We start from the raw sequence: 12,086 nt of genomic DNA, 5'->3' as shown, positions 1-12,086 counted from the left end.
ACCTGAGATACGGCCTACAATTGTTGTGTCATCTGCAAACTTATATATTGAGTTTGATGGAAACTTGACTACACAATCGTGGGTGTACGGTGAGTACAACAGCGGGCTGAGTACACAGCCTTGTGGGGCACCGTTGCTCAGAGTGATCGTAGAGGAGAGCTTGTCCCCTATTTTTACAGCCTGGGTCCTGTCTGTGAGGAAGTTGAAGATCCAGCTGCAGATCTGGGTGCTAAGGCCCAGATTCCAGAGCTTAGGAATCAGATTATTTGGAATTATGGTATTAAAGGTAGAACTGTAGTCAATGAAAAGAAACACTAAGGTATGGTCATGGTGGGAAATGAAGCACATAAGGAATGGAGTCTCAATAAAACTTTCTAGATCCTGCAAGTTAGAAGGGAATGTTCCAAGAGTGGTGATGTTAAGGATCATTATATACACATAGCATAATTTTAGTGACCTCGATCTTTCACTAGTCATGGGCTTTGTAACATCCAACTTGTGATTACCAGCACTGTCTCTGTATTCTGCTGTCTTGGGGTATCATCAGACAATAATTTACTCTGTAACTACACTTGCTGGCTGTTCATCATTTGTTTCTCTGAAAGAGACAGAGAAGTATAATGTGATCTTGCAATAAAGTGATATGCTTGCCATGACTGAATAGCTGAGGTGTAGGATTGGTAGTAGGTACATGAGTGTGAATGAAAGTTGGAGCAGTACGTGAGAATTGTAGTTGAGATGTTATTGGGTAAATAATGGAGGTGCGGTGCAGTGCAGGAAGCAATATATGTCTGGAATTGTTCTTGCTGAACTGATGAAATTCTAGGAGGTAATCAAATTTTAGTATTCAATGGCATTCACCTTCCTGATACCTTGTTTCTTTGCTGCTGCATCTCAAATCGGGGCACTTTCTTGGTCTCTTCTAATGGAGCAAATTCAGATGTGCTTTTACATCTGGGTTGCTCTGAGGGTTTCTCTAGTTGTACATTGACTTCCATGAGTAGTCCTAGACGTGACTTCAATTATAAAAGGTTAGAGTTTTCATAACACTTACAAAATGCAAGAGAAACTCAGCAGGTCAAGTAGCATCTATGGAAAGGAATAAACGGTCAACGTTTTGGGCTGAGACCTTTCATCAGGACTGGAAGGGAAAAGAGAAGAGGCCAGAATAAGAAAGTTGGGGGAGGGGAACAGGGAGTAATAGGTGGAAAAGGTAAGGGACTGAAGAAGAAATAATCTGATGAGAGAAGAGTGGACCATCGGAGAAAAGGAGGAGAAAGGGCACCATTTGGAGGTGATAGGTAGGTGAGGAGACGAGTAAGTGAAAATTAAAGAAATTGATGTTCATGTGATCAGATTGGAAGCTACCCAGGCAGAATATGAGGTGTTGCTCGTCCAACCTGAGAATATTATCGTTATGTCAGTAGAGGAGGTCATGGAGGTCATATGTCAGAAAGGGAATGGTGATTGGAATTAAAATGGTTGGGCACCAGGAAATCATGCTTGTTGCGGACGGAGCAAAGGTACTCGACAAAGTGATTCCACCAATTTACGTTGGGTCTCATGAATGTAAAGAAACAAGCACTGGGAGCACTGTATACAGTAAATGACCCTAACTGACATGCAGTTGAAGTGTTGCCTCACTTGGAAGATTTGTTTGGGGCCCTGAATGGAGGTGAGGGAGGAGATTAATGTGTAGGTGCCAGGAGGGAGATTAGTGAAGAGGTACGAATGGTCATGGGAATCATGAAGGGAGTGATCCTTGCCAAAAGTGGAGAGTGTGAGGAAGGTAAAGATGTGTCTGGTGGTAGTGAAGTTGGGGTGAGGACAGATGTTCAGAAAATGGAGGCGGTATGGTTGAAGGCAGTGTCAATGGAGGAAAGGAAACCCTCTTCTTTGTAGAAGGAGAATATCTCTGATGTTCTGGAAAGGAAAGCCTTATCCTGGTAACAGATGTGTCAGAGACGAATGAACTGAAAAAGAGAATGCTGTTTTCAAACTTTGAACTGGTGTGTGGGATTCCAGATGACACTGATTTCATGCCAAGGGCCAAACTACCGCACAAAAGGTATGAAATTAAATCTTTGAAACATTGCCTGAACTTTTCAACACTTTTGAAGATCTAATGCTTGTTGTATAATCTTGCCGTCATGATGGGATACTCCCTACCAAAGCAAAATGAAGAGCAGCTGGAGCAGGAGAAGGGTGTGAAAGAAGAAAAAGTGAGGTCACTAACTTTGCACTGCACCTTTCTGACCTTGATGTTAGTGAAAACCTTGTCCATAACAGTTCTTCATCATATTGCACAGCGCAATATACAAGTGAAAAACAGTGTCAAGGAGGGTTTTTGAGGAGGTTACTATGAAGTCGTGAAGGCAAGCAGGTAGACATTATACACGTTGACTTCAGTGAGACACTTAGGCTTCAAGGTATTTTGACAGAATGGATTCAAAATTGGCTTAGTGATAGGAGGGTTGATATTCTGACAAAGTCTGTAACCAACAGTGTACTACAAGTACTGGCACTGGAGCTATTTATTATATTTGTAACTGACTTGACTTGCATGAGAATGTTTGTGGTGTGATAAGTAGGTTTGATGATGACAAGAAGATTGATGGAGTTGTAGATAGTGTGGTGGATGCCTAAGGATACAGAGGGACGAGAAACAGCTGAAAGGTTGGGTGAAGTAGTGGCAGAAGGGGATATGATCCAGTCAAGTGTGAGGTCCTCTAAAACTGGCTAGACATGCACGATAATCGGCAGGGATCACAGAAGCATTGATGTGTGGAATCACCCTGGGGTATAAGTTCAGGGCTCCCTGACAATTGCAACACAAATGATTATGGTGGTGAAGAAGGCTTTTAGCTTGCTTCGTTTCATGGACATAGGTATTGAGAATCAGAGTTGTAACTGTACAAGGCATTGATTAGATTGCAGTTGGAATCCTGTGCCACGATGAAGCCAACCTCAGGGTGGAGGAACAACACCTTGTATTCCGTCTGATGGCCTCTGACCCGATGGCATGAATATCGATTTCTCCATCCATTAAACAAATTCCCCCCATCCCCCCTTCCTCTATTCCCACTCTAACCTTTACTTCTTCTCACCTGCCTTTTACTTCCCCCTGTGTCCCCTCCTCCTTCCCTTTCTCCTGTGGTCCACTCTCCTCTCCAATTAGATTCCTTCTTCTCCAGTCCCTGATCTTTCCTTCACATCTGTCTTTACCTATCACCTTCCAGCCAGCCTCTTTCCCCTCCCCCTCCACCTTTTTATTCTGGCATCTTCCCCCTTCATTCTCAGCCCTGAATGAAGGATCTTGGCCCAAAACATCGATTATCTATTCAGTTTAATAGATGCTACCTGACCTGCTGAGTTCCTCCAGCATTTTGTGTATGTTGCACTTGGAATTTTGCTTGCTGCTCCGTTCACCACACCATAGATGTGGTTGTGCTTGAGAGAGCACAGAAGAGATTCGCCAGAATGTTGCCTGTAATGGAGGGCTTTAGTTATAAGGAGAGAATGGATAGGCTGGGATTGACCTCACTGGAGCACCAGGAGGCTGGAGGGTGACCTTACAGAGGTTCATATAATTATGAGGAGCATAGAGAGTGTAGAGAGTCATAATCTTTTTCCAAGGACAGAGAATGTAGTTTGAAGATGAGAGGGGAAATATTTAAAGGAGATCTGTAGAGAAAGTTTTTTACAGAGTGCACTGAATATATAGAACAAGCCGTAAGAGGTGGTGGTAGAGGCAGATACGATCATAGTGCTTAAACAGCATTTAGAACAGTAAATCATAAAAACAAGATTCTGCAGATGCTGGAAATCCAAAGCAACACACACGAAATGCTGGAGGAACTCAGCAGGTCAGGCAGCATCTATGGAATGAATAACAAGTCTTCTCCTATCATTTTGGATCTCCCCCTCCCCCTCCAACTTTTAAATCCCTTACTCACTCTTCCTTCAGTTAGTCCTGACGAAGGGTCTCGGCCTGAAACGTCGACTGCACCTCTTCCTAGAGATGCTGCCTGGCCTGCTGTGTTCACCAGCAACTTTGATGTGTGTTGCTTGAATTTCCAGCATCTGCAGAATTCCTGTTGTTTGCAAACAAACGATGTTTCTGGCTGAGACTGTTCTTCAGAACAGATTTGGGGTAGATACATGGATTGAAAAGAATGGAGGGATTAGGGTCGAATTAATGTGGATAGACTTCTCCATCGATGTGGCTGAGTTGGGTCAAGGGTTCTTTCTTTGCTATACAACTCTAGCTTTATGATATAATATAAACAAAACTAATCTTATAGCTCACACCATGCAAAATGTAGTATGTATGCTAGTTAATCCGTCTGGTGCGTTTCCATAGTATCTGTCTTCCATTTTTCTGTCCATTGGATCCGCTCAGTGACTGCAACCAGGCTGGTGAAGGACAGTTGAGTGTGATCCTGGAGGATGATCTTAAGCTGCTCTTCGTTTGGCTTAGGATGTATGTTTTCATGGCAACTGCAGCATTCTAAGTCGATGGAAATAGCCAGGGCACTGGTGGATGTCTGGGATGAGAGAATGAATGTCATCTTCATAACAGAGGATAGCAAGTTCGTTTGCCACTGGCTCACTGCCACTCCTCCGCATTAATATCTCAGCTAGCCCAGTCATCTGTTGTTTGACAGATTATTGGTCTAATGTAGCACATTGCAATGCTCTTAAGTTACTGTAATCATGGCAACCACTTGCACTGCAACAGAAGCAGGAAAACAACCATGACACACTGTATCATAAGTTAGGCGTACAAATCTGGAAAATGAATTACCTAGCACATCCATAGTGGAAGGATTTAGGATGTAAACCAATAACTTCAAGAGGAATAAATAAATCTAGAAATTTAGAACAAATCTTGCTTGATTACCCTTGACTTCCAAGTCTACCTATTCTTCATGAATTTGTTGTCTGAGTATCTGAGTTTTTTCTTTCTTTTGATACACAGATTTCTCACTTTTGATTTCTTTTTCAGTGACAGATTCACTCGTTTCTGCCAGTGGAAGAACGTAGAACTAAATATCCATGTAAGTACATTAGTTACTATGAAGGTATTTACAGTATGAGTTGTCTTTCACACCAGTATTCACAACTTGTAGTGTTATTTTACTGTCTGGTAATATATGTAATGTACTGTTTTTGTATTATCTGAAGCTCCATCGACTTACTCATTTGGACATTGAAGGCCTCCATATGAAAAACAAGAAATCGTGACCAATGCTTAGTGCAAAGTGATAAAGGTGTTTGCCTTTTTTGCAAAAATGATGACACACCAAAGTAGTGATGTAATGGAATATGGTGCTGTAAAGATGGAAGTTATTTGTTTCATCTTACTTACTGGGAAGCCATCTGTGTTGATTAAAAAAATATCTTGATTTCCAAGGTTTATTGTTTGTAACCAATTTTAAGTATTTTCAACCATCTGCTCTTTTTGCAAAGCTTGCTGTGGCCTTAAAGTGGGCACGAGTCCTAAAACTGTTCAGTTTTCCTTTTAAACCTGGAACTGGTGGTCTGTATTTTTTGCTGCCTGTGATTCTTGTTTCACCAAGGTGGCACAATAGGGTGCAGTTTATTTTCTCCTCTCAGTGTTCGGATCAATGGGCTCTGTAATTATCAGCAGGAATTGTCAGTTTAACTTGGGGCAGATGTTACTGAAAAGGATTCGTTTGGTTACCATATCCCATTATAATTTGAAGCCAGTTCTACTTATTAATATAAATATGCACCAAGAAGGAAAGGCACCCTAGTCATTAGACAGTGTGATGAGTGAGAATTTTAAGTCTGCTGGGTAAGTGCAGTTCCATGCAGTACAACTCATAGAAAACAATGCATGATGTTACAAATCCTGCTTGAAAGGTAATGCAGAACAGGTATTCCCAACCTTTATTCATGCCATGGACCCCTACCATTAACCGAGGGGTCCATGGACCCCATATTGGGAATCCCTGCTTATAGATTCTAATGTAGAATCCACATCTTTCAGAAGACACATCCGGAATTTAACCAACCCACGAGCCTCCACGTCCAACACATAATTCTCTGCAACTTCCACCATCTCCAATGGGATGCCACCACCAAGCACATCTTTCCCAGAACCCTCCCCCCCCCCACACACACACTTCCTGCTTTCCGCAGGGATCACTCCCTACAAAACTCTCTTGTCCATTTGTTTTTCCGAACTGATCTCCCTCTTGGCAGTTATCCTTGCAAGCAGACCAAGTGCTACACCTGCCCCTACACCACCTCCCACACTACCATTCAGGGTCCCAAACAGTCCTTCCAGGTGAGTCGATACTTCACCTGTGAGTCTGTTGGGATCATCTACTGTCTCCAGTACTCCTGGTGTGGCATCCTGTATATCGGTGAGACCTGACGTAGATTGGGAGACTGTTTCGCTGAGCACCTTTGCTCCTCCGTCCGCAGAAAAAGTGGGTTCTCCCAGTGGCCGCCCATTCTGACGTGTCAGTCCATGGCCTCCCCTACTGGCGCAATGAGGCCACACTCAGGCAACATCTTATATTCCATCTAGATAGCCTCCAACCTGATGGCATGAATATCGATCTCTTGAACTTCTAGTAATGTTCCCCCCCCCCGCCACCATTCCCATTTCCTTCTCTCTCCTTATCTCCTTGCCCACCCATCACCTCCCTCTCGTGTTCTTCCCCCTCTACTTTCTTCCATGGTCTTCTGTCCTCTCCTATCAGATTCCCCCTTCTCCAGTCCTTTGTCTCTTTCACCAATCAACTTCCCACTTCTTTCCTTCACCCCTCTCCCACCTGGTTTTGCCTATCACCTACTACCTTGTATTTCTTCCTACCCCCTCACCTTCTTACTCTAACTTCTCATCTGTTTTTCTCCAGTCCAGTTAAAGGGTTTTGGCTCGAAATTTTAATGGTGTTCTTTTCCACAGATGCTGGCTGGCCTGCTGAGCTCCCCCAGCATTTTGTGTGTGTTGTTCAGAATTGAATTCTTCCTTTTGTTGACTTTTGCCATCACCATGCACTTGGTCTTTTTTTTCTGCACAACATGTCTGTTGTGCCACTTCAAGGTTGGAAAGTATCTTCACAATCCTTATAAGAATTATGGATGTATATTGCAGTTTAGCCCAAAGGTGCCGTTTAAACCACAAATTGGTCCAATGAAAAAACAACTTATAATAATTTCTGTGTAATTACACACCTTTTTTAAAAATAAAATTCAGTGATCCTGTTACATCTCCCTCATGATCCTCTTAACCAAACACAAGACACTGAATCATCATCTACTTTCACAGTAGCCCTTGCTGTGAGAAGGCCAGGGTATTTGGAGGCTTTTTCAGTGATCTAATAACTCCAGTTCTTTTACCACACCCGTAGCAGGAGGAACCTACTGAAGAGATGAATAACTAGCTAATTGCATTTGGATTGTTTGTGATTTTTAATGGAGAAGTGAGACAATTAATTGCTACATGATCTATTATTGCTCATAGGGCTGGTATTCACAGTCATGTTATGACTGTGGACCTGGACTTTAATAGTAACAGTGGAATTTTCTGCAATATCCTCTTCTGGATGATCCATTACTTGGTTATTACCTTTCCTTTTGCTCCAGTTACTGTTTTTCCCCCCACCCCTCCCAGCACATCCCTGTTCTTACTTAGCAGGAGACTGGCACTGCATTCTTTGACCGAACGGTTTTCTTTCTGCCAGAAGTTTTTGCAAAGGTTCAAAGACATGATTTGAGGGATGTCAGGGTGGCACGGTAGTGTGGTAGTTAATGCATTACTTTACAGCACCAGCAGTCATTGATCGTGGTTCAATTCCTGCCGGTGCCTGTAGGAGTTTGTAGGTTCTCCGAGTGACCGTGTGACTTTTCTCCTGGTGCTCCAGTTTCCTCCCATGTTCCAAGATTTACGGTTCGGGTGAGTGAGTTGTGGGCATACCAGATGACAGGAAATGTAGCGACTCTTAATGAGCTGCTCAGCATAATCTTCACTGATTTGATTTGATGCAAAAGTAGCTTTTCACTGTATGCATATAACGAGCTTCCATAATATTAGTCGTTGTCATTGTCATGGCTATCCCTCGAGGTCGAGGATGATGGTCTTCATTCTGAAGTGGCCCACAGAGTGAAGACTCCTGTGTGTGTATTTGTTTAACGTGTATTTGATGTTACACTCCAAGAAGCACACGATACTTCACAAATCAACCAACTGATTCCAATGGCATGGAAACCACGATGATTGGAGCTGATGGATTTGTTGCAGCCTTCATCCGCCTTCATCCACCTTCACAGCCATTGAGTTCGAAGTAACTTCGTCCGCCTGTTCCACCGTTGAGGTCTTGGTTGGATTGTTCTTTGTCAGGGACCTCACCCTCGACCTTACTGCCATGGGTGACCCTACCAGGAGCATAGCTCCAGACGGCATTGCTCTCGGGATCACAGGACTACACAAGCTTCTCCACCACGACAAGGTGACAATCCACGGAGAAGATAATATTAGTAAATTGGTGACAAATCAATATATAGGGAGGAAGACTGAAAATCTGACTGAATGGTGCCACAACAACATGCTTTTACTCAATGACAGCAAGACCAAGCAGCTGATTATTAACTTTAGGAGGAGGAAACCAGAGATCCATCAGTCAGTCCTCATCAGAGGATCAGAGGTGGAGAGGGTCAGCAGTTTTAAATTCCTCAGTGCTATCGTTTCAGAAGACTTGTCCTGGGCCCAGCATGTAAATGCAATTACAAAGAAAGTACAACAGCACCTCTACTTCCTTAGAAGTTTACGAAGATTTGGCATGATATCTAAAACTTCAACAAATTTCTATAGATGTGTAGTGGATAGTATACTGAATGGCTGCATCACAGCCTAGTATGGAAACACTAATGCCTTTGAATGGAAAATCCTACGAAAAGTGGATACTGCCCTGTCCATCACAGGTAAAACCGTCCTCACCACTGAGCACATCTACACAGAACATTGTTGCAGGAAAGCAGCATCCATCGTCAGGGACCCCACGATACAGGACATGTTCTCTTCTCGCTGCTGTCATCTGGACGAATATAGAGGAACCTCAAGGCTCACACCACCAGGTTCAGGAACAGTTATTACCATTAGGCTCTTGAACCAAAGGGGATGACTTCACTTCTTCACTTGCCCCATCACTGAAATGTTCCCAGACCCCAATGACACATTTTCAAGGACTCTTCATCTCCATGTCCATAAGACATAGGAGCAGAATTAGGCCACTTGGCCCATCAAGCCTGCTTCACCAGTCAATCATGGCTGATCCTTTTCTCCCCCCCTCAGCCTTCTACCCGTAACCTTTGATGCTGTATCCAGTCATGAATCTACCAAGCTCTGCCTTCACAGCTGCCTGTGGTAATAAATTCCACATATTCACCACCCTCTGACTAAAGAAATTTCTCTGCATCTCTGTTTTAAATGGATGCCCCTCTATTCTGAGGTTGTGCCCTCCTGTCCTAGACTCCCCCACCATGGGAAACATCCTTTTCACATCTACTCTGTCTAGGCCTTTAAACATTCAAAAGGTTTCAGTGAGATCCCTCCTCATCCTTCTAAATTCCAGCAAGTACAGATCCAGAGCTATCAAATGTTCCTCATATAATAACCCTTCTGTTCCCAGAATAATCCTTGTGAAGCTCCTCTGAACCCTCTCCAATGCCAGCATATCTTTTCTTAGATGAGGAGCCCAAAACTGTTCACAATACTCAAGGTGAGGCCTCAACAGTGAGTTACAAAGCCTCAGCATCACATCCCTGCTTGTGTATTCTAGACCTCCTGAAATTAATGCTAACATTGCATTTGCCTTCCTCCACACTAACTTTACCTGCAAGTTAACCTTTAGGGTGTTCTGCACAAGGACTCCCAAGTCCCTTTGCAAATCAGATTTTTGGATTTCTCTCCGTTTAGAAAATAGTCTACAAGTTAATAGTCTTCCATTTATTTCTTCTACCAAAGTGCGTGACTATTTGCCACTCTCTCGCCCATTCTCCTAAACTGTCTAAGTCCTTCTGCAGCCTACCTGTTTCGTCAACATTATCTGCCCCTCTACCAGCCTTTGTATCATCTGCAAACTTGGCAGCAAAGCCATCTACTTCATCATCTAAATCATTGATATACAGCATTAAAAGAAGTGGTCCCAACGCTGACCCCTGCGGAACACTACTAGTCACTGGCAGCCAACCAGAAATTCCCACTTGCTGCCTCCTACCAAACACTCCTGCCAGTGCTCTAACCATGCCAGTAACTTTCCTGTAGTGTCATGGGCTCTTAACTTGGTAAACAGTCACATGTCAAAGGCCTTTTGAAAGTCAACATCCACTGCATCCGCTTTATCTATCCTATGTGTAATCTCCTCAAAGAATTCCAACAGATTTGTCAGACAAGATTTTCCCTAAAGGAAGCCATGCTGACTTTGTCCTATCTTGTCCTGTGTCACCAAGTACTCCATAACCTCATCCTTAACAATTGACTCCAACATCTTCCCAACCACTGAGGTCAGGCTAACTGGTTTATAATTTCCTTTCTGCTGCCTTCCTCCTTTTTTTAGAGAGTGGAGTGACATTTGTAATTTTCCAGACTTCTGGCACCATGCCAGAATCTAATGATTCTTGAAAGATTATCACTAATGCCTCCACAATCCCTACTGCTGCCTCTTTCAGAACCCTAGGGTACAGTTTATATGGTCCAGGTGTCTTTTGGATACCCTTATATCTTATAGCTTTTTCAGCACCTTCTTCCTTGTAATAGTAACTGCACTCACTTCTCTTCCCTCAAAGCCTTCAACATCTGGTACACTGCTGGTGTCTTCCACGGTGAAGACTGATGCAAAATACAAATTTAGTTCATCTGCCTTCACCTTGTTCCCTGTTATTATTTCTCCAGCCTCATTTTCTAGCGGTCCTATATCCACTCTCATCTCTTTTTTTTACATACTTGAAAAAGCTCTTATTATCCATTTTAATATTGTCTGCTAGCTTGCTTTCAAATTTCGTCTTTTCTCTCCTAATGATTCTTTGCTCTCTGTAAGGTTTTAAAAGTTTCCCAGTCCTCTGTCTTCCCACTAATTTCTGCTTTGTTTTATGCTCTCTCATTTGCTTTTACATTAACTTTGACTTCCCTTGTCAGCCACGGTTGTACTATCTGGACATTTCAGTATTTCTCTGTTTTTGGAATACATCTATCCTGTACCTTCTTTATATTTCCTAGAAACTCACACCATTGCTGCTCTGCTGTCATTCCTGCTAGCATCTCCTTCAAATTTACTTTGGCCAACTCCTTTCTCATATCACTGTAATTTCCTTTACTCCACTGAAATACTGCTACATCAGACTTTACTTTCTCATTAATCACATCCGGTTCATTACTTAACACCCAATCCAGTATAGCTGATGCCCTCATAGGCTCAACGACAAACTGCTTTAAAAAGCCATCTTGTATGTGTTCAACAAACTCACACTCTTGAGATCCATTTCCAACCTGATATTACCAATCAACCTGCATGTTGAAATCTCCCATGACTATCATAATATTGCCCTTTTGACACACCCTTTCAATTTCCTGTTGTAATCTGTTGCCCACATCCCAGCTACTGTGGCGAGGCCTGTATATAAATGCCATCAGGGTCCTTTTACCCTTGCAGTTTCTTAACTCAACCCACAAGGATTCAATATCTTCTGATCCTATAGCACATCCTTCTTCTGATTTGATGCCATTTTTTATCAGCAAATCAACGCCACCCCTTCTGCCAACCTTCCTATCCCTCCGATACAACATGTAACCTTGGACATTCAGCTCCCAAGTACAACCATCCTTCAGCCATGATTCAGTGACGGCCACAGTATCATACCTGACAATCTGTAATAGTGCAACAAAATCATCGGCCTTAATTTTTACACTCCTTGCATTGAGATATAACACTTTGAGTGCTTCTGCATCCCTAATGCCCCCACTGATACTCACCGTGCTGGCTGCAATTTTGTCCTATCATCTGCCTGCCCTTTCTGACAGTCTGACTACATGCTATTTTTGCTTTTTTACCATC

The 12,086-nt window shown here is 42.9% G+C and overlaps 1 protein-coding gene across 1 annotated transcript in view; it reads left to right on the top strand.

Moving 5' to 3' along the window:
* The window catches only part of grk3 (G protein-coupled receptor kinase 3), a 280,800-nt gene that overhangs the window by 164,419 nt on the left and 104,295 nt on the right, over positions 1 to 12,086 (top strand). Inside the window, exon 8 of the mRNA XM_072247961.1 lies at positions 5,009 to 5,060. Within this exon, the coding sequence (XP_072104062.1) occupies positions 5,009 to 5,060 (52 nt within the window). The remainder of the gene's footprint in view (positions 1 to 5,008; positions 5,061 to 12,086) is intronic.

This window comes from Mobula birostris, chromosome 31, assembly GCF_030028105.1.
Source record: "Mobula birostris isolate sMobBir1 chromosome 31, sMobBir1.hap1, whole genome shotgun sequence".
In the NCBI taxonomy this organism is placed as follows: domain Eukaryota; kingdom Metazoa; phylum Chordata; class Chondrichthyes; order Myliobatiformes; family Myliobatidae; genus Mobula; species Mobula birostris.
The sequence above is the reverse complement of the archived record's forward strand: the minus strand, read 5'-3'. Positions and strand labels throughout refer to the sequence as shown.